This window comes from Solanum tuberosum, unplaced genomic scaffold (assembly GCF_000226075.1).
Source record: "Solanum tuberosum cultivar DM 1-3 516 R44 unplaced genomic scaffold, SolTub_3.0 scf00409, whole genome shotgun sequence".
NCBI lineage: Eukaryota > Viridiplantae > Streptophyta > Magnoliopsida > Solanales > Solanaceae > Solanum > Solanum tuberosum.
Genome location: NW_006239346.1, coordinates 11,647 through 34,918, shown reverse-complemented (window position 1 = coordinate 34,918; position 23,272 = coordinate 11,647). Strand labels below are relative to the sequence as shown.

At 31.7% G+C, this 23,272-nt stretch overlaps 2 protein-coding genes and 1 pseudogene across 5 annotated transcripts; 1 reads left to right on the top strand and 2 right to left on the bottom strand.

The window, feature by feature from the left end:
- Positions 1-1,105, top strand: part of LOC102592306 (desiccation-related protein PCC13-62-like) — a 2,832-nt pseudogene extending 1,727 nt beyond the window's left edge.
- Positions 1,106-9,100: 7,995 nt separating this feature from the next.
- On the bottom strand, positions 9,101-16,957 carry LOC102604025 (putative tRNA (cytidine(32)/guanosine(34)-2'-O)-methyltransferase). 4 transcript variants are annotated; one of them, XM_015303288.1, is made up of 13 exons: positions 16,862-16,957; positions 16,583-16,681; positions 16,151-16,247; positions 15,980-16,073; positions 15,376-15,425; positions 14,564-14,613; positions 13,708-13,816; positions 11,517-11,577; positions 11,378-11,430; positions 10,723-10,815; positions 10,507-10,570; positions 9,915-10,022; positions 9,101-9,625 (listed from the first exon to the last, which is right to left on the bottom strand). In XM_015303288.1, the coding sequence occupies exons 3-13, from the start codon at positions 16,175-16,177 to the stop codon at positions 9,384-9,386; spliced, it is 951 nt and encodes a 316-aa protein (XP_015158774.1). In that variant the 5' UTR covers positions 16,178-16,247; positions 16,583-16,681; positions 16,862-16,957; the 3' UTR covers positions 9,101-9,383. The 4 variants fall into 4 exon arrangements, with proteins under 4 accessions (XP_015158774.1, XP_015158776.1, XP_006363047.1 ...); XM_015303290.1 differs by lacking the exon at positions 16,583-16,681 and having other exon boundaries at positions 16,862-16,956; XM_006362985.2 differs by lacking the exon at positions 16,862-16,957 and having other exon boundaries at positions 16,151-16,261; positions 16,583-16,763.
- A 2,171-nt stretch (positions 16,958-19,128) lies between these two features.
- LOC102603688 (glycerol-3-phosphate 2-O-acyltransferase 6) lies at positions 19,129-22,563 on the bottom strand. The gene is made up of 2 exons (XM_006362983.2): positions 21,859-22,563; positions 19,129-20,203 (listed from the first exon to the last, which is right to left on the bottom strand). The coding sequence occupies exons 1-2, from the start codon at positions 22,477-22,479 to the stop codon at positions 19,304-19,306; spliced, it is 1,521 nt and encodes a 506-aa protein (XP_006363045.1). The 5' UTR covers positions 22,480-22,563; the 3' UTR covers positions 19,129-19,303.
- Positions 22,564-23,272: the final 709 nt, after the last annotated feature.

The following is a 23,272-nucleotide window of genomic DNA, read 5'->3' as shown; positions in this document are numbered from 1 at the left end:
ATATATATATATATATATATATATATATTTATTTTATTTTTTATTTTTTTTTTTTTTATAGTGTGGGTGTTATTAACATTTTTCTTATACTAATTTGTTTTGTTTGATTTTAGGGCAATTGACTCAATAATGGGCAGCATTACTAGACCTTTGCTGAATCTTACCTCTGAAAATTTTGAAAAAATATTTGATGAAGCATTTGGATACAATTTGGAGCCCCCATTTGATCCTTATAGGGATAGCTTGCATTACATGCTATCTTGTTATATTATACCATATGTTGGTATGAATGGCTATGTTGGTATGAATCCCAACCTCAAAGGCTATGCCTCAAAACGTGTAAGTTCACAAGATTCAGAGACGAAATCAAGATTTTAAGTTTATGTGTATTGAATTTTCAGAAAGATAGCTCACCCTTTCTTGAACCTGAACTAGTCGAGAGAAATAAATTTGCACCACTTTTTAAAAATGAAACCCCCAACTATTTCAAAATTTAAACAACTCAACTGAGAGCTCTATGACCAATTCAAGGAAAGGTTGATCATGTAATCTAAAATATTATTTCATCAATCTCAATTTATGTGATATCTTTTATAAGTCAATCTAAATAACAATGATACATTTTCATATTTAGTAATAATAATTTAACTTTAAACTTTCAATTTTACCCTAAGTACGTATATTTAGTCAATACATGTGGTGACTTTTTTTTCCTTTTCAATCACAGCTTGTGGCAGGACTATTGGGAACGGAAGGACAACAAGATGCAATTATTCGTATGTACCTTTATGAGAGAGCTAATGAAGTAGTATATCCTTATGGATATACTGTGGCTGATTTCACAGCTCGAATCTCAAATTTGAGAAACCAATTAGGAATGTGTGGAATCAAAGATGAAGGCATTATAGTTCCGTGTGAACTCGGAGCTGAAAATCGAACGGAAACTAACATAATATCTGCTAATTATTATTCCCTCGCGTACTCCAGAACTCCACCGGAGATTCTAAGGATCGTGTACACAACGGGCGATGAACATATACCTGGTGGATTCTATCCCGATGGTGCTAATGGGAAAATTGCAAGAGAATTCCTCAAAGAGCCATGAAAAATATACTAATTTCTCGAATGCATATCGAGTCATATTGTATATGGTATGGTTTGTAAGATAATATCAATATTATTAAATCAAAAGCTTTGAGTAAAGAATTATATATTGAAGAATAAACAAATTTCTCTAATGTGCTCTATGTGGAATGTCATATGTTGACTAATACTTTATATACATATCACTAAAGGCTTTTACCGACTATTAATATAATAATATTAATTCAATTGCCGCTAAGTATTTTTAAGTAAGCTCAACATATATTGGTGGTCTTTAGTGAAGTCATTTTGTGAATGGCTTTGTTGGTTGTTCAGTAGTTTTCACATGATGTGTCTGAATAATGCCTTGTTGTATCATTTTCCTTACAAAATGACAAGTTAATATCTATATGCTTTTTGTGTTCATGAAATAGGATTAGCAACTATGTGAATAGTTTCTTTGTTGTCACAATATATATATGATCACTTATTGACATACTCCCTTCGTCTCAATTTATGTAACACATTTCGAATTTCGAGATTTAAATAAGTCTATCTTTGACCGTAAATTTTTCATATATCTATTTAAATATTTTGAATTATCAATTATTGTGACTTATAGTACTCTTTACGTAGTTTATAAATTTCATTTTTAAAAAAATTGAAGATTGCATGAGCAAATTCTCGGTCAAATTTAAGTTGTTTGGCTCTCGAAAAATGAAATTTGTCATATAAATTGAGATAGAGGGAGTATAAGATTTATCAGTTATCAACAAGGATTGTGGTGGAGTGGTAATGGATATATATTAAAGTACTCTATTATCCTTAACCAGAGGTCTCGAGTTCGAATTCCTCTGGGTATGGAATTACCTTTGTTAGGAAGCATTTTACTCCTCAATATGGACTTTCCGATGCAAATTCAATTTTAATCGAGCTCCGATGCAGATACCAGATAGTGACACTGGGTGAGAAAAAAAAAGAATGAAAAAAGTCTCAATTCATTAAATATCCAGTCACAGACTATGAAAGAAGTTGGAATACAGATCTAAGCAAGCAGAAAATGGGCCAAAAAGCCCATAAGAATTCGGAGGTCCAGCAGAATTTGCTGAAGTGGACTCAAAAGTCCAAAAATCTAATTGTAGATTTGGGGTTGGCCCAAGACATAAATACTCGAAGGATAACGTGGGTGATACATAATAAATCTCCAAACGAGCCCATAAATAGTAATAGGTTGTGGAATTTAATTCGAGGGAGAGATTGTTGAGTATGTGAACTAATTCCCACATTGAAAATTGAAAAGAAAAAGAGCCTACATATAAAGTGTATATAGGGAAAAAGGACAAATATACTCCTGAACTATAGTAAATGGTATGCAGATACTCTCCGTCATACTTTTGAGACATTGGTGCCCCTGCCGTCCAAAAACTAGGGCATATATACCATTTATACTAACAGACATACACGTGTCATAATCTAATCCATTGACCCGACATTTATTAAATATCATATCGACGGATAAGATTGCGTCACGTGTCCCTATTTAGTCTTTCATTAGAGTGAAGGGAAGATATGCCCTAGTTTTTGGATGGCAGGGGCACCAATGTTCCAAAAGTATGACGGAGGGTATCTGCATACCATTAACGATAGTTTGGGATATATTTATCCTTTTTCCCGTGTATATATAATATATAGGATTCTCTTAATGATGCAAAACCTTTAATAACACATGTAAGAGTATCTTTGGAGCTATTTTACGATAGCCCAACAGAAATTTCAGTATATCATATTAAAGAACATCACTATTTCCATGACTCGAACTCAACACCTCCGGTGAAGTTTGACTTGTGCATACTGCTTAGTGCTCCTATAAGAAGAGCAACTATCTCTTTTAATAATCTTTTGTTAGAATAAGGAAAATTCATTCAAATTTTCTCAATACCCATTAAAAAAAAAGGTTCAAATGCCTAAGGAGGGTCAATTGAACTATTTGTTTGGCATCATTTTCCACAATATGAATGACAGCAAATGGACCTTTGTAACACTTCCAATGGCGGCATTAAATATTTGTTTGAAGTATCATTTTCTTCTCCTAAGCATAGCAGGTCAACCATATTGTCTAATTTAATTTGGACCATACAATAACTCTCTCCACATAATTCATTTGATGTGTTTGCATCGAACTAAGTATTTTAATTTTTATATTTAAAAATTAAAGTAAGAATACATATTACTTAATCATGATTTCCTGTGAATTCACAATAATTTTTATGTTTATGTTTTCATATTTTGATCTTTCCCTTATTAAAAATTCTGATTCTAATACTGGGCATTAGTTTAGAGATCACTATCAAAAAAAATAAACTATATATTGCTGCAAAATTGATTGTAACTAAATATGAAAATTTTCATGGCTAAACACTTTAGCTATATAATATTTTTCTCCGTAGCATTTGTAACAAGATGTAGCATAACTAAAAGTTAACTACAAACTTTACATGGTATGTGGCTAAGAACTACTGTCTATTGCTTTATTCCTTTGCCACGATAAAGAGGATTTGTAGCTATCTTTATAGATTCAGCCACCAAAATATTATATTGTAGCAAAATATTTAATTTGTTACCATGCAAACTTAAATTTCATAGCTATTTCTATAGCTTAGTCTTGTAGCAATAGTATTCATATTTAATTTCAAATAATAAAATTTGCGGTAATTAAGATGTACATAGTTTCATTCTATCTTTATAAAGTAGAGACACTATATTAGTAACCCTGAAACCGATAACATGAGCAAACTTGCGACGACGAAATTGGTAAAATCAAATATTAAAATTTATATATGAGTTTCATAAATGAAGGGAAAAAAACATAGCCTATTTGATACGATGAAGTTCCCCATTTTATCTTATCAACTTACCAAAAACTCTTTAATTGTTTGGTCCTTTTGTTGGACATAAAAGAAGAGATGACCAAAGTGTTGTTTAATGCAAGATACAGAATTATTCTTTTTAGTCAAAGAAGGTAAGAAGAAAAGGTAAAGATATAGTAGGAGTGATTCCCAAATATCCACACCATGCCCCCACCACCACATTTCAAATTTGTCTCTCTCTATTTCACACATTCAATTCAAAGGGTAATCTACCTTATGTTTCAGCCTAGTAATCTTTTTTTTTTGTTAATGAATGGTCACACCTAATATTCTTTTAGGTAACATAATAGCTTAAAAGTTCTTTTAATTTGTTTAAACTACTTTATTTTTCTCTTACAAACTCTACTTTATATTGAAAATGACAATAACATATTTAGTATTTCAGAAGTATATTTAGTATTTCAGAAGTGTCGTTTGAAAAGGACAATGTATACACAGTCTTATCTCTATCTTATAGAGGTAGAAAGGTAGTTTTTAGTAGACCATTAGCTCAAGCTTTAAACCATATCAAAGTTAAATACGGAAAGAAAATATAATAGTGAATAGTCACGCTGAAAATAATAATGGAGAGAACAGTATCAACAACGTCAAATAATATAATAACTGAAGCAACGAAAACTACACGACATAACGATAAAATCAATGAATAAAATAGTAGGTGAATAATAATAACAATAAGGCAAAGTAGACGATGCTCGATTACCAATAAATCTTCTATCCTAATCCTCGACCTTTATACCCTTCTATCTAAAATTTTGTTCTCGTTAAGCTATAAGTATGCATGTACTGTCGTCTAATCACCTTTTCCAAATATTCCTTCGGGTTAGCTCTCTCTAGTTATGTTTTATGTGATGTAATAGTATTATTTTTTTAAAAATCAAAAAGGGAAATGAAGAATCAAAGTGGCAAACAAAAGAGAGAAGGGAGTCATTGGGCAAGTCCAAGCATTGGATTGGGAACACCCTGTTAAAGTTAAAGCTGATGAGGGTATCCCCTTTAAGTTTTTGGATAATATTGATCTTATTAATTTCCTTAAATACCCAAAAAAAGGAAAGGAAAACTATTATCCAACTTGTAATTTGAAAAGTGTACAAGTATAAGAGCATAAAATTAGTGAAATAATGAATCATTCAAAAACATTTAATATTCAATGTGTTGTTACATACAAATTTGACCTGTAAAAAATAAGCTTTGTGATATTTTTTTTCAAATTACCTTCTTTTTGTAACATAATCCAATAACTATTTATCACAATGAGAAGGAAGAGAGAAACCATTTCAAGGTATGAGTAAGTTTGCATATACATCATTCTATTCAGACCTCACTTATATTTAGGATTATTGTTGATCTTCTAATTCATCAGGTGAGGAGATGATATCAAAAGTATTCTAACATTAGAGTAATGAGAAGAAGCCTAGAATTGATATTTAAATGAGGATTTCATCATGGTCTTATATTTGGCTAAGTTACACAATTCGCTGGTCGAATCGAGTGATAAAGTCATCATCCACAGAAAAGTAGATCACTCATTCAGGATAGATGCACGAACGATAACTCAAAACGTCACACATACTATTTAAGTGACATCAAAGCAATAACATTTACTAATCAAATATACAACAACAAAAAAATGTAACAAATTTATGTTGTAAATTTTGAAAATTGTAAAAGTTATAAATCCCTTTTCATGTTTCTCTTTTTTTTTCCACCTATATAAGCTCATGCCCTCTTCTTCATCCCCAAATGTTGCATTTATTTTACTTTATCCCATTCCTAGTAGGGGCCCATTATTCCCCACTACACTTTCTTCTCCTTTTTTGACCATATTTTATCTTTTCTCGATTCTCTAAAATCTCTAATATAATTTACGTTCATAAAGTTCTCCAAGTTTAGCTTATTAATTATTACTAATTCTCTAGAAACTAAGATTTCAGCAGCCAAATTCTAAAATCTTGATTGCAATATCCAAGATTAATGATGATTAATTATTTGAAAATGATATTTCTTCAACTTTTGTTAAAAGTAAGTAGTTGTGTTGATATATATATATATCCTATACTAACTCCATGATTGCCCTCCATGCACGTTTTATCAATAATCTTGAGTAAATCAAAGTCATCATATCCCCCATATATATATATATATATATTCTTGTACTACATGTTTCCTTTTGCATCTTTTAGTTTAACTTGGCTAAGCTTCCTTTCTCAAATTTAAACTAAACTTATAAAAGGATAGAGATCTTGGTTTATTCGATATTAGACTTTGTATTATATTGTTCATGCTCTATATATTCAATTTTGTCACGCTAAGGGTGGGGTGTTATCTTATATTAGTGTGGAATGAGATTTTTCCTTTCTTATATGATATTGGATGATAATCCCCACATCATGATGAGTTCTGAGATTGAGTTATATCGAGAGGCGTTTATTTATTTAACATGATATGAGAGAAACCAAAAGATACATGACATTTGTTCGTATGAGGTACTTTGACTCAGCACGATGTTTAAGAAAGGAAGAAAGACTTTTAAAACTTGTGGTTTAAAATGAATGATAAAAATTTGTGTGACTGTAAATCATTTCACTAAGGGTAAAATATACATTTTAAAGTTAAATTGTTACTTAATATATAAATATGTCATTCTTTTTTAAACTGATTAAAAAGGAAAGTAAGTAAATATAAATCGGGATCATTTTACAGAAATTAATTTATTCATGGAAGTAAATAAATAAATAAATGAAACACTAGTTTGGTCAATAGTCAAAGAGTGATATGAATATGGGCCATGAAATTTTGCAGAATATCAGTCAAAGTTTGTCTCTTCTCTGGTCTTAATACAATAATAATAAATTAAATAGGTCAAGTTATAGGTTTGAATCTTCTCCTTTTCTTTATTACGTACTACAATTAAAACTGAAAAATGAATGGCCCATGGAGTGTTACTATTCCGTATCAATTTATTATATGATATTTTTAAGAATTTTTAAATTAACTTTTTATATTTTTTAAAATATTTTTAATTTTTCAAAAATTACCGTCAAAATTACTTCTCTAGTCCCATCTTATATAACACTATTTGACTTATACAATATTTTATGAAAAAAGTGAAGATTTTTTTGAAACTTAAGTCCACAACGGAAAAAAATTAGATTTTTGTGTGACTGTAAATCATTAGTAAGATGAAAAAATTTAAGTTAAATTATTTTTATTTATAGTAAGATTACTCTTTTAGGGACTGACTAAAAAAATAAAAATACGTACATAAAATGAAAGATGTAATTCGTAAAATTTAAAATGTGTCACGTAAATTATACAGGAAGAGATGGGAGTATCTTTCTCTCTCTCTTTTCAACTCTCAATAAATACCTCACTATCATTTTTCCCTACTGCCTCTCTTCTTCATATCACAACAAACTCTCCCACTCTTCCCACCAAAAGAAAACCAAAAAATGAGTAGAAGAGTAAATTTTAGCCCTGATCATTTCCATGACCAAAACAATCCTTCAAATTTTTACTTTAAAAAGAAGCCATCATGTTCATCTAATTGGAATTCTAGAGTTCAAAAGAGTTATTCTTCTTCATCATATGTGGCTAGTTTTGTAAAGAATATTGGAATAAAAGTGGCTAGTGCACTAAATTTCCTTTCAAATTCTAATAGAAAAAAAAGGTCATCACGTAAAGTATCATCATCATCAACAACAACAACAAGTTTAACAAGGTCAAGTTCTTATGCACAAACATTAATTTATGATTCACAAAGAGCTCAAGCTATTGAAGATTGTATTGAATTCTTAAATTCTTCTTCTTCTTCTTTACATAGATCTAGTTCTGTTTCTAGCACTACTTGCTATTAGTTTTTTTAATGTTCATGTAATTATTATGTAGATCAATTGAAGAGGAAAAAGGAAATATTTAGATATTTTAGTTGTTTATTTATGTAAGGGTGCACAAAACATTCTGTGTGTTAGAGTCAAGAGGTATGATGTAGACAGTTTACCTAATACAAACATCAGTGGTTGATTCTACGATTCAAATTCATGACCTATATATCATACGGAGAACAAAATTTCTGATATTGTAACGCCTGGCTTTTAGTTTCAAGATTTTGGGTGTATTTACTTTTATTTATCCTTCCTTGTGTTTTATTATATTAAAACTCCATCATCTCTGTATCATATAATTAGTTGTTATCTTCAATTTTTTTTGAGAATTAATTTAGCTAATTTTTAGAATTAAATTAATTATATATTTTAAAACTGTATGAAATCATACTATATTATAATTCTTCTCATGATATCAATATAATAAAAATATATATTTTAAAATATTAGTTAAAATTTATATAATTTAGCTCTCGGTAAATGAAATATAACAAGTATTTTTTAAAACGTAGGGATTAATCACTATTTTTTTTCATTAGTTAGTGGCCGGCAGACAGGATTTATGAATTTTGATTTGTCTAATTAATACATATCCCCCCAAAAAAAAAAAATTCTTCTTCAAGGTTTTAGAGGAGTAAAATGTTACTTATCAGTCTCTGTCACGAGCATCTTTAAAATTTTAAATTGAGTTGTATATTGTATTTTATAAATAATAATATATTGGAAATAAAAGTTGAAAAGTAAATTTGATACAGAGGAGAAGACTGAGTAAAAATAATTAAATGGATTATTGAAATATGTAGTAAGTTGTGGCTTTATGAATGTCAACATAATATACTATTTTCTTCCTTTCATACCAAACTTGTGTTTCCCGTAATTTGATGAAGAGACATGTAGTGGGGTTCCAAGAAAGCCTTTCAAGTCGAGGATATATCGAAAACAACTTCAACATTTTTAATATTTAATATCAAGTTTGATGTAGAAAATTAAATGTATTATACTAAGATAACTTATCTCGAGATTAGTTATACTAGGATAATAGTGTTATTTTTATCCTATATTGAGGGTGATATAACTGATCCTGAGATAACTTATTCTCAACAAAGCGAGCCCGTAGTTTGTTAGACTGGAAAAGAGGAAGAAATACTTGTTGCACACTCAAATTCACATGGAAACACACCAAAGCCTTAGAGAAAACAGAACAAGTTACCACACAAGTACGTTTTCATTATTTTAAACGAAAACACCAGTGTCGTTCATCTAACCTTCTCTACTTAAATATCAGGCTTGGTTCACGGGCAAGGACTCAAACCGTACATCCCGCAGTGGGGAACACAAGTATATGTCTCTCATTTGGTTCTTAACTCTCTGAAGTCTACTAAAACACATTCAATTTATCAAATTGCAAGAGCAGCTAACAAGGAGCCCATACATTTGGTGACATATAACTGCAACAATTGAAGACGTCGCAGAAGAGAACTGTTGTTGCTCAGGGGCCAAGAGAAAGCTTGTCCAGATTATGGATTCCTTGACTTGAAGCTTTTTTCATTTCAAGAGCTCGTTTATACGGAGGTGCGATCGGAGGTTGTACAGGATCTAAACATTGATAGGTTCCATCTGCAGATTTAGGAAGCGGATATGAACGATCTGAATCATATCCACTCAGGTCTCCACAAGCCAGAAATGGGATATACACCTTATTAGGACCTTCAAGCCATCCACTACTGCAATCTGTTACATGTAACAGAGGTTTGGAAGATAATGTTAAATACAAATATAATCGGAGTCTAGCATTCGAAAAATGGAAGCCACATTACTTCTAACATAAAAAACAGCAACTAGAAAACTTTACATCAACACAAACAAAATGATGTAGAGTGCTTCCTAACAAATTTAAGATCTAATGCAAGATGCAGATTTAAGATCCACAACTAACCTCCATAATCATATGGGGGAAAATTCAGAGTTAGAATGAAGTACAAGGCAATTTAGAGAAGAAGCATCTGCACATCGAAATTACCTAGGTCCTCAGTGCCTGATGGACTTCCAACTTGTTCAAGAAGGCGATGTAGGTCTTTCTCATTGAATCCTTCAGGTGGAGAGTAGTTTTCACAGACTGCAAATGCCTCTGCACAGCACAAAGATTGAATTAGATTTATGTTACATAACAAAATTCTAGTCTTGCTTTAACAAATCTTTCTCAACCAGAACCATACAAGTTCATTCCAATTTGCATTTGATATGCCTCATTGACCGTTAATAATTCCTAAACACCTTCCATTTCATAGAAAAGCAGAGTCCAAGCTGCATTTATGAACAAACCCTGGAGAAATATTTTTATGGCAATAGAAAGCCGTAAATATTTTAAAGTTTTTCTGTGCAAACAACTGGGGAACCTTTTTTCAAGATTGCAAGGACATAAAGCAAAGACTGAAATCCTTGAAATATTACAAAATCAACCTTTGACGAAATATCACAATTGACAACATTAAGTTTTGACGAAATATGACAATTGACAACATTAACAACATTTTCAAGAGCTGTCAAATGTATGGGTTGCATTCACAGGAAAATTTGCCACATAAACAAGGTAGAAAACAGTATACACTCACCTATGCTAGAATTGCGACTACTTTTTGGCTTAGCAAAAGTCACTTCCGTGAAAAATAGTTTTAGCTGCAGTATGAAAGTAAAAAATCAGCAATTCATCAATCAGACAAATGCAAGAATGTAGAACATCTGACAGCAGAAAACATTAAACTGAGGTCTCCTCTCAAAATTAAACAAGATTACTAAATCCAGAAATAATGAGTAGACGTGCAACTTACTTGACAGTAAAGGAGACTTGTGTCTTTTCCTCGAAAAATTTTTGCTATGAACTTTCCGCCTTCTTTTAGTATGTGAGTGACTATGGTTAGGCCCTGCAAGTTCAGCCACCCATGTGACAACAGAGATATCTCCAAACAGAGACTGAGAACAACTTGGTAGGTTTATAAGAGAAAATCTCTTTAAGCACATATAACTGATCGTTCAAGGAAAAACTAAAAAATATAAGCGGGATACCCAAAAAGAAAATCAAGCAAGATAACAAGAAACAATTGTTTTCCTTTTTCGGTAATCCATATATGCAACATATTAGGAATAGAGAAATAACATCACCAGAAAGAAGAATACTACGTTATTTTTCTCCAAAGAAAAGTAGGTTTCACGGTGGAGATCACCTTTTGGTGCATTTCTTCCAGACATCCAGCCATTAACTCCTAAATGAGCTTTCAAGTATTCCTAGACAACACTTTGCATCAACTAAATTTGGCACAACAACACTGATATTTTAACAGATGCAGGCATGCAGCAAGGCATGAAACTACAGATCAATGAGTGTGCCTTCCCATGTTATTACGACTTCACTACATACATATACATATAGATATAGGTGAATGATAACCACTAAATCAATTCCAACAATTTCTCTAAGAAACTAACCGCCAATATCAGTTGGGATTGAACAAATTCATCCATGTCATGAAGTCCCGTTACTGCAACATAAGAACACAAGCACAGATTAGTTTCATCAAATACAGCTAATACCAACGTAATGTATCAGGGTAGTTGAGTTTCTCACCATCAGGTGCACCATCACAGACAACAAGGTCAGCCTTGCATCCATCAAAATGTCTAATAACCTGTTAAAATTTTTGACAGTGATGTTGATAAACTGTTAACCACAAGTATGAGGGGAAATAACATAGTACCAATATCTTCTTGTATACTCCTTGAAATATGAGAAGAACAAATAAGTGAAATGTACAAAGAAAGATAATAGAACAAACTAGCACATTAAGATAAGAAGCCCAATATCTTACAACATATTGAGTAGCATGGACGTATGAGGTTTGTTTTGAGCACATTGCAGAAACCATCATTTCATTAGCTATATGCCAAGGCTCATGCCTCGTGTTATAATAATAAAATTGAACTAAATGTTTTCATTTGCTACAAGTCATGGTTCATGCCACGTGTTATAATAGTAATTTGTCTACCGGTCCAGCCAATACCAAAACAGATCAAGGTGTAAGAAGATATTGGACCTGCTGTAACTAAGGTCTATAAAATGCAGGAAGAAGGGTGAAAATAGGGCCCAAGTATTACTACTTTAATTAGTTATTACTATGTATATGTATTGTTTGCAGTTACATAGAAGTTAAGATGGTTATTAAAGGAAGACATGCAGTTTATTCTGGAGGGATTTGATTCTGTAGTTAAACTGGAGGATAAGGTTCCTCGAAATACCTTGGTTGTTGGGTGAATTATCATTCACAGATCTTGCTTGTCTATTTGTAAATTTGTTCTATTTGTTGGTGGAAATATATAACAGTGTAGTGTGTTGTTATCTTTTTGTTTGTGTTTGGAAATTTACAGCATAAGGTCGTAGAGTTTTTGGGTTCCTAACAGAAGACAAAACCAAGTTGAACTTCACATCTAATTCTAAATCACACGAGAATTATCAAAGACATAGTTGGACACCATAGCCACATTCTTTCCAAATTTAACCTCTTAGTTTTCTCTGAGCATTGTGTCTAATAGTAAAATGGAAACGGACAATGTCCTCAAATCTGCAGATATAAAGTGCATGTTCCTTTCATCCACTCTATTAATCATGTCCTGAAACATCAACCTGAGTTCATAACTCATCTCCTTTGTGCTGAAATTGGGAATTTAGATTCCATTAAACCCACTTATCCTGATTCACAAGAAAAAAATACTCGCTCTAACTTCTGAAACACCAACGGTAACAAATACCCTTTCCACCGTGCGAAAAAATCATGCCACCCGATGGAAGGGTGTCCAGTCCTCAACCTGCACATCCGGGGCAACCCGATGTCTCGATCCCACAGGAATTCTGATGGTAACCCATGAATCTATTTCACCAAAGAGCAACTATATGCAGGCAATAGCAGATTCCCAAAGGTATTATGGCCAGTGCAAATACACTATCAATGGAAGATTTCTAAAAATGCGACCCCAAATTTAGACGATTCGAGCTGCTGTGAAAGAAGCAATTCGTATTAAGGGATCGATCAAAATAGGGCTCTACGAAAACAAAATGTGTTTATTGACGTCTATAATGAAGAGATTTCAGAGTGGTATACTTCAAACATGTGATTAAGATTGAAGGTACGCCTATGTCGCTAAGCTGATGGATGCCGGATTTCACTCCAGAGGAAGACAGTCCTCTAACTACGGTATGGGTACTCTTACCAAAACTCCCCTTTCATCTCCATACATGGCACTTCGTGAAACAAATAATGAGTCCAGTTGAGTACCCATGGAAATGGATGTGGCCACTAAAGCAAGAACAAGGTCGATCATGGAGAAAGTGCAGGTTGAAATCGATTCGACAAAGCTAAGACTTTCTCATGTTTTTGTTGGACAGAGAAATTCTATCAATCACTGCAAAGTTTTTCTGTGCAACCAGATGGACCATAGGATTATATCATTTATCTTATCCTGATGACATTATAAATTTGTCCATGTAAAACAACTTAAGAACTTATCATGACCACTCTAAGAAAATATGAAGACAACACTGGCCAATTCATCAACAAAGAAAAGAGCTGCTTCTTGATGGACAAAAAGATTTCTGGCAAAAGAAGGAATATCACCCATAACTTTGAAAATAAAATGGTTACAATGCTAACAACCATAAAGGTTAAGCCCATAAATTTCAACCCTAGATTCACCTCTGGTTACACACCAACCATCACAATCGAAATTTCTATAATAAAGAAATGGAACAGCATAGAAATCCATACCACTTCAGCTGTTTTAGCATTTGTTATATCACCCTGTACTTGAATAACACCTTCAATCGGAGCCATAGGCTGTAAGTCAATAGCCACGATAAGTGGTGGATCATTGTCCCTGGAAATCACATGAATAAGAAAGATTGTGGCACCTCATGTTACATACTGGTGGCATGGCCATGAAAACAGAAATGGTAAAGGTGGAAGCAATTGGACTTATACAATTTTAAAGTTGGTTGACCAGTGAATGTTAAAGCAAAACTTCGTCGCCCACAAACATATTATAGCTGCAGACTGCAGTAGCAACCCTCTAAGGTAGGAAACTTGGCAACAGCTTAGTTCAACCACCATTAGAAAAAAGTTTGATAACATGGAGAACTACAAAAATTCCATTCAATGTGGGGCAAGGTCTATGTGATTGTAGGACTACAGGAGAAGGGATGCAGCAAGCTAAAGCTTTGGTTCATGACTAACTGTTCTTTTATATTATTACCTATTGAATATGGTGGCATGCTAACTTATAGCATTGCACATTGTCCGCAATGCAGCAGATTGGTGTGGTATTAAAAGGTGGATGCAGCTTTTTTGGTTCTTTATTTATTATTGTTACTATTTAGGATGAGTAATGCGCTGTCCACTCTCATTCCAAGAGATTAAAAGATAAAATTAGAACGAAATGAGACAAAGGGGAAACAATTCACAGAGGCATCAACTACACAAGAAGGCCTCAATCACTAGATCTGAAATAAAACTTTAGAATATCATTATAATGGGCCTCTTTTCGCTTTTTTGTAACTAGAAAACACAAAAAGAGGTACAAGCAATTGCCATAGCACTCATACTACAAAAAGGAAAGTACACATACTTGGTACCCGGTGACAGCTTTGCTGGGAGATATAACTTCCGGCTTAAAACCTATAAGAAAAAACCATTAAGGGACTTCGAAATGGAGATCACAACAAGGAGAAAGACATTTAACGCATTAATTATATTTCTTTACTTTTTCATGTATTTATTTTTGAAAAGTAATGGTTCTATCAGAAACAAGCCAATTGGTGGTGCATCCCAAAACAACATGCCAAATCTAACAGCACATACATACTTCTTAAACGAGTGCCTCTAAATATCAGAAAATGGAAACTCTTTCCTATTATTTCCCTAGTAAAGTTAAAGATCACACTCTAAGACACAGTACTTATTGGGCTTTAGACTGCCTCACTCTTTTAATTGCTTAAGATACTTCCCGTTCTTATGTTCTATGTAGGTCTGATCCAACAGAGCTAAGTATAAGAACACGGATAACTTATCAACTTTAGAAGCTAAATCGTACAGCAAAAAATCAAAAGCAATAGTTCTTTGAAATAGGATGGGAATAATAGTGATAACCTTCTTTAAAGAGAGAGAGAGAAACCTCCACTATGACAATGTAGATGTGCAAAACTATGCTGAGAATCCTATCCTACCTCCAAAATTTGTATCACGCTCTCATAATGAGTATAAACTATAGCAATCCTTTCAAATAATCATGAGTACGCACAAGACTAGAGATATCAGCATGTTATTCTGAGATAATAAAATAAAATCAGAAAGCCAAATCTTTATAGCGAGTGTTTATTTTGGTTAAAAAGCTATATAAAGACATAGAAACAACAATAGTCTAGTTCCAATTGTAAGCACCTGACTCCAGCTGCCTGGAGCAGCACACAAATCCACAACGCGCTTCACACCTGCATATGGAAAGGGTTGTTGACACAAACAGCAATTCTGACCAACAAAGCAATGAAAAATGGAATTTCTGAACTTCTAATGTGCAGCACTTTGCTGAAAGAGAGTTCACTAGCATACATATACTCATTCAACATACAGTTATTTCAAGCTCTAAACAAACATATTTTAACTTGATATCTTGTTCTCCGTAGTCCAAACAACATATTGCTTCAGAATTCAGGGATGTAGTTTGTCCACAACTTCTTTAATTTCCATAAAGAGCCTAAACCCTACATCAGGAACTGCACTGTAATGAACTAATGAAGAGCTTCCAACTTTTCCAGACCTTCAAAGAGACCTTACCAGTAATAAAAGTTGTTACACATCAACGTCCGTTTGATAGCAAAGCCATTTTTTTCTTGGTAAAGATAAAATGCAGCAACTTTTATAAGATGTTTTCTGTGGAGACATTACGGGCTATACAAGTTTATAATATTAATCTCTTTCCATACGTAGGGAATCAATCAGGAGAACAAAAACTATGAAATTTGAAGCCAGATATTAAGAAGAGAACCTTCAAAGATATTAAACTCCTCATCTATCTGAAGGAGCTTGAAGGCACTTCGTGCACGCCACCCTTCTTCCTTTGCTTTCCGGTAGTAAATATCCTACAAAACTGAAACTTTTAAAGGAAGAAGCATTTGGTTATAAGCAAAAGAAAACACCAACTGCATAAAGTACATACCCTCTTGTCCCTGGATGCTTTTCCCATCAGATTAACTTACAGCCGTCCAAATTCCTTCAAAATCAATGGAATACTTCAATGGGGTTGCAAATTATGCCTGCAAAAGACCAACTTTGAATAAAAATTTGTCATTTGTAACCTTTAAAAACATTAATGTGACAATGTCAAGTTCTTAGCAAAACATACGCACTTTCTTGAAAAAATTGTTACAAATTCACTTGAAATCATTATCACCCAAAAATTCACTCTTTTTTCTTCTGATACCCATAACTCTAAATATGTCATCATATTATATGAAATATAAGTGTTTTTAATACATAAAGGTTGAGCATTTTCTGTTAGGAATTTCGTCGAACAGTTTATGTGCAAACGCTGGGGTGGGGTTAAGTAAAAATCAGTCAAAAAGAAGAAAAAACTGAAGAAATCAGCTACCTGTATATGGAACGGTGAGCTTTCTTTCAGCTCAAACAGATTATTATGCAATCAGAAAAGACAAAGGCAGTGCTTTCTTCAGACTACGCTGACGCTGAGCTGCTTAAGAGACTAAAGTGAGAAGAAAAGCTTAGGGTAGTAAAGGCATTTCCGTAATTACATTTATTTTTTTAATTAATTGTTTTATAAGAGGGTAGTTTTATAAAATTGTGAAAATCCATGACTTGTATTACTATAGTTCAATTATACAATATCTATTAGTCAAAACATGTTACATACAATAGTTAGCTCTGCAAAGAAAATGGATGTACATAAGTTAACCAATGGATCTACAACGCTTCAATCTCAAACTAGTCTTCTGTATCCATTTAAGAGGAAAAAAGAGGCTTGTTTAAGAATAATCACAAGCCCTGCAAAGATAAAGTCAGTTTCTGTTGTCAATATAACGTCTTGTTTCAAGTATTAGGAATAATGAGAGTAGCCCAACGTGTTTCCAGACATTTTGTTTTATGTTAATTTTAAATAAATATATATATCTCTCATAACAAAAATTTGGGTGAATGTAAGTAATATTTTCCAAGTTACGATTTTAGTATAAACTAAAGATCAATTCATTTTTAAAAATAAAAATTAAAGACAATTTAAACATTTAATGGACCTTCAATCACGTGGGCTTGGGCCAATGGGCCTGCTTCTTTTACTTCATTTCGCCCAAATTAGTTGGTTGTACAACCCCCGACTATAATATTCCTACACACCCAGAAAAAAGAATAAAAAATGAAGGGAAAAAAATGGACCTATTTGGATATGATTTTAAATTAGTTAGTCAAGTAGACGAGTGTTTTTAAAGTTGTTAATAGTATAAGGACGAAACTAATAATTTGGGGCAAATTCATGGATGTTTTTAATACTTCTCTCAAAATTTTCATAAAGATACAAGTTCAAATCCTAGGTTTTACATTTTATTTTTTAAACTTTCAGTAAAATTTCTAGATCCACCACTAATATAAGATAAGATAGTGTAACTTTTTTTTTTTTAACACCATTAGGTTAAAATTATAATTAACATCATGTACTTACCTATAGAAATCATAATTTACAAGTACATTGTCAACCACAAGTGACACATTGTGATTTGTCATGATCCCTCCGTACGAAGCATAGTTAGCCATATATTTTTAAAGTTTTCATATAAGTGTCTCCATTATTTCCATAGCAACTAAACAAAATTAATTCAATCAATATATTTTTAAAGTTTTCATAAACACAATAACATTACCTAAAGAAGACGTACGTTAGCTAGGTAGCAGAAGAAAAAGAGAAAATATTAATTACAACTATATATAGTTAGGAGGATATACATCACCATCTCTTAGCTAATAAGGTGACTTATTAATATTGTTCAAAACTTTTTCTACTAGTATATAGTTGAGCATTACTATTTCTACTAGTATATAGTTCACATAAATGATGATAACGAATGCAAATGCCTTACGACCGTAAATGTGAGATGTATTTTGGGTCGACTACTATGACTATATGTCCATCGATCGATCTAGAGTAGTGGCTTGAAAATAAATTACCTATTATATCTTATAGTAGTAATCATGTCTTGGCCTATTATTGATACTTTTGACAAATAATAAGTTAAAAAAATTAATAATACATGAGTTGTTATTATTATCACATGGATAAGCATAAGTAAATACATAATTGTCTTTAATATACCAAATCAAACTATGGATAGAAAATAGTGCCTGTGATATAAATTTGAAACTTCAAGGTGAATTTTAAACCCTCTAAACTAGTAAGTTGAACTCTAGTTTTGTATTCAGGACATTCAAAATCTATATATACACACTAAAAATTAAATAAAAAAAAAGTTTTATATAGAATGTAACTTTTTATCAAAGAATTAAAATACGGATAGATATCCTCGTCCACTCCTAAATTCATCCTTAATTTTTATACACTCTGCTAAACAGTTGAAGAACAGTGAAAAAGACATATAAAGAACAATTCGAGTACCAACTATATAGTAAACGTAATAAATTAAGTAGGAATATATTCGTTCAAATAGTGTAATATTATTGGTGATTCTTGTACAACTGTCATTTAATTAAGGTCATGTCTTTTTCAAAAGAAACATAATTTGAGCCAATAGTGAATTTTTTTTTTCTTCTTTCATTTAGTTTGTACCACTCCAAATAAATAAAAATAATAATTAGATTAGAAATAATTGAATGTGCTATGTCATTTAATTGTTGAAATTAAACAACCGCCACAAGTACTCATCATCAGTGCCATGCCTCTAGTTAAAGCATTGAAAATGACTACATTTAATCTGCATGGGACATATTGAAAATGACTTTTGTTTCGATAGTTTTTAACATATAGTTTAATATAACATCAAAAATTAATTTCACAAAATAAATATTTATTATAATGAAATATTATTGTTATATAAGAATCTGATTGTACTAGTAAGTAATTCATTCACACCATCAATAAAAATTGCATTTAAGAACACTTGTACATATATATATCCCAATCAAAATAATATACATATATTAACCATATTATTGATAAAAATCATCATCATCATACATGAATAATATCACAATATAAGCAATTCCCTTGTTTCTTTTTCTATGTTTTCCTTTTCAATTTCCTTGATGAAGATTAATAATTAAACATACACATTGAGAAAATAACAACCCATTACATTTTCTCCTTCTCCTTCTCCTTCTCCTTCTCCTTGTCCTTTATTGCAACGCGACCGTCAGTTCCAGCAAGTATTGCGTACTTATCCCTCCTTGTCAAATTAGTACACTCGAATCCCAATGTACCACCAAGTACCTTTTGAATATAATTTGCAACTTCAATTGCGGATTTCCCTCCGTTAGTACAATTAAGTTCAGGAGGGAGTTGATTCAAGAATGTAATCTCATAAGTTGGTCTTGGATTCATGAAAACAAAATAAGGATCCAATAATTTGTACCCTCTGACAGTTGTCCCATTAAACACACTTTGCTTAGTGTTAATAGCCACAGGTACAATTCTATCAGTCAATTCAGCAAAAAGTGCGCTAAATCTCAATAAAAACGGTTCCCTACATGTTGTACCTTCAGGACATATAACCAAATCACCTTCTTCAAGTAATTGCTTAATATGTGCTGCATCTTTCTCCCTCTCTCTCGATAACGCGACGGCTTTTATCGGCGATATCATCTCAGAAAATTTACTAATACTATATGTAACACAACTTATTTTTCTACCTAGTGCAACAGCAGTAACAACGGGGTCTAGTATAGTTCTATGGTTGCACACAAAAAGTACACCACGTTGGCCATTTTTAGGGGGTGGTGGGGGTGTACCTTTGACAATAAGTTTAATACCAAGGATAATATAATTATATCTAACAATTTTTTCTGGTAAAGGAATATTAAGATATACTCTAAGAATTGAGAGAATTATTCCTATTGGCATCCATAAAAATGTTAAAAGTGCCATAAGTGGTGTAGGTCTTTGTACAAAACGACCTTCATGGAAAATTACTGGACTTAGGAGTTTATTTCTTGCTAGGGGTTCTATTTTTGATCTTGGGACCATGTAACCTTCCTGCAATAATAATATTTTACATAAGTGAGTTAATTAAATAAATATAAGGAACCAAAATAAGTACTACTTATTTTGGTTCAATTTATGTGACATAATTTGATTCAAAACGAAATTTAAGTGAAAACGATAGACTTTTAAAACTCTGATGATCTTAAGCATGTCATAATATTTGTGTGACGGTAAGACTTAGAAAACTTATGGTTGAAATGTAAAGTTTATAAAGAGATGTTTTCAAATATAGAAATGCAATAAGGAGTTATCTTATATTCATCAAGTCTAATTTTGCATGAGTAGTTATGTCCAATTATAATACTACATTTTTATAATATAACTAACCTAATCATGTAAAAAATATTTCTTTTACATTTACACTAAATATATATGAGTAGTTGTGTTTTATTATACCATTAATTATAGCATGATCTAATCAATCATGTGAAAATTATTTTACACTATTAATAATATAGCCATAGGTAGTTAAATTATCTTCATCCTTTTTGGTCCCCTCCATGTAGATAGTTGGGAGAAAGACTCATGGGTTTGGTGTGTAACAATCCTTTTAGAGGTACATCTTAAATGAAAAATGAGTTGGAACGTAAAAGATGTATGATGACTTATCCATTTTATTTTTTAAAAATAAATGTCATCAGTATAACCAAGTCTATATGAATACTCTTTACATTTTACTTTGACACAACTTACGTCTTTCTTTATATGGCAATGAAAGTAAAGCTCTTAATTTTACTCGTGTCTGACATAAAATATTTAGAAATTAAATCAAAATATCCAATAAATAATATATTCAATTAACTCTTGAAATTCGAAAAATATCATGTAAATTAGGACCAATGGACTAATAAAGTGACAAACAATTTTTTTTTTTTAGTATATGTTCAGAAAAGGAACAACTACAAGCAAACAAATAGCTTAGGTAGGTATAGAAAGTCATAAGATCAACTTCTTTTTCTAGTCTTTGTAATACAAAATAGGTGCTTTAATTTCATATAAACTCTTTAGTGAAAGCCTAAATTGGGATCATTAATCCAATAAATATAGATACTAAAAGTTCTCTACAACTACAACAAAAGACAATTTTAGCAGCAATTATTTAGTGTATATAGTTAGTCTACTGTTGATATCTATATGTAGAGGCAGAATAAAAAAAAATCGAGTAGATAATTTTTTTTATATATATATAGATATAGTAGACAATTATTGAACTTTCTTCCGCTTCTTCGTGTGTTAATGTACATGTGTGGTATGCGTACTGTTAATAAAGATAGGAAAATGATTTAATGAAAACAAAAATTAAAGCAACCACGTGAACAAAAATCAAGAACATTAATGTTATAATTAACTTCTTACCAACCCCACCAATAATTACTATAGATATTGTACTGCCTATATTATTAGACAACTTTAATTTGAGTGAAAAAGACAAGAGAAATCTAGTAAAATTAGAACAGTAGAATAATTCTTACCCTATCAAATCGTAAAAACAATTACATGTAACCGTTCATTAAACTACAAAAGAAAAAGGATGAACTACTTCATCGCTAACATAATTTTATGACAATGCAAATTACTTGTGACAACATGTTAAAATGAATAGATAGCGACTGTCAGTATATATAAGTTAAAATATAAAAATTTACCTTGCATATGGAGATGAAATCGCGATCAGTGTCTCTATCTCCAAGACCTACATGAGGTACATTTGTTCCAAATTCTTTAATAAGAGCATCCCTTTTATATTGTCCAACAAGAACACCAGGTTTTGTTACAAATCCAGTGGCACGTCCAGATTTAGAAACATGTAATTCAGTTCCAAGAACTTTATCAACACCTAAGAAAGTTTTTGCAAAATGTTCAACCATAATTCTTGGATTCGCGGTAACAATATATCTCTTCCCAAAAGAATTAAACACTTTCCAAGTATGTGGATGTACATCTTCAGAATAAAACTTAGGTAAAACAGCCCTAGAGACGATTTCGATGTCTTTAATCTTTAATCCAGCAAAGGATATGAAGATTAGGGTTTCAATTGCAATTGATTCTGAGATGAATATGTAAATAAAGTAGATAATTGGAACAAATAATAGAAGTAGTAATGCTCTTATGAGACTACCAGCTTCTAAGGCAATAAGAAAGAAATAAGGAAATGAACTTGTTGATATTAAGAGTGTTCCATCTAAATCAGATGCAATTGTTTGATTTGATCTATTAATTTCTTTGTTATATTTTGAGATTGGTTCAAAATGGGGAAGAGCACCCATTAGAGAATTGTATGATTGTTGGTTGGTTGGGTGGGAGAAGGAATTGAATGAGCTAGAGATTGTGTATGAGATATGTGTGAGAAGAGAAGAGAGGGGTTTAAAAAGACATGAAAAAAGATGGCCATGTTACAATTTGTTGTTTAAGTCTAACCATGAATCATGTGGTTGAAAATAATTGTTTTTTTTGTTATTTATTTAAGGGTTTAATTGAGTTGTGTTACGTTGACAGTGTAAAGAATTTTGGACAATTCAGATCAGACTTGTTGTGAAGATGAAGTTGCGTGTTATACTTTCTATCTCAATTAATATGACACTCTTTTGGTCTTCCGTTTTTGTTGTCCAAAAGAGAAGAACACATTTCGATATTTAGAACTAATTTAACTTTAAGTGCGACTTATTTCAGCTCGCAAGTTTCAAAAGTCCTTTTTTTTCGTTCTTAAACTACGTACGTGCTCTAGCCAAACACCTTCACATAATAAATTTGGACTAGGAAAGTACGTATTATATATCAACTCAACTTGATTCTATAAAACAAAACTATGTATAAGGATAAAAGCAATTCTTTGATAATAAATTTATCCGAACCTAATATTTTTCACTCTGAGCATTAATTATAAGTGAAAATGCATTAAAACTTTAACAAGTACTAAATTTAAATTCATTATCTTATTATTACAATAAATATAATGCGAAAAGTCATAAAAGTCTAACCAATCAAATTTAAATCTCATTTTCTATTAAGAAACAAAATTACAAACTAACTGATACTTATAAGGCTTCTAGTGTCGTCTGT

Bases quoted from the DNA above. Each gene is read 5' to 3' on its own strand.
- LOC102603688 (XM_006362983.2), bottom strand. From the start codon at position 22,479: ATGGGTGCTCTTCCCCATTTTGAACCAATCTCAAAATATAACAAAGAA. The intron at 20,204-21,858 runs GTAAATTTTTAT...TTATTATTGCAG, and splicing joins ATTTCATCTCCATATGCAAG to GAAGGTTACATGGTCCCAAG.
- LOC102604025 (XM_015303288.1), bottom strand. From the start codon at position 16,177: ATGGGAAAAGCATCCAGGGACAAGAGG. The intron at 16,074-16,150 runs GTATGTACTTTA...TCAGTTTTGTAG, and splicing joins AAGCATCCAGGGACAAGAGG to GATATTTACTACCGGAAAGC. The intron at 13,817-14,563 runs GTATGTGTACTT...TGTGATTTCCAG, and splicing joins AAGCTGTCACCGGGTACCAA to GGACAATGATCCACCACTTA.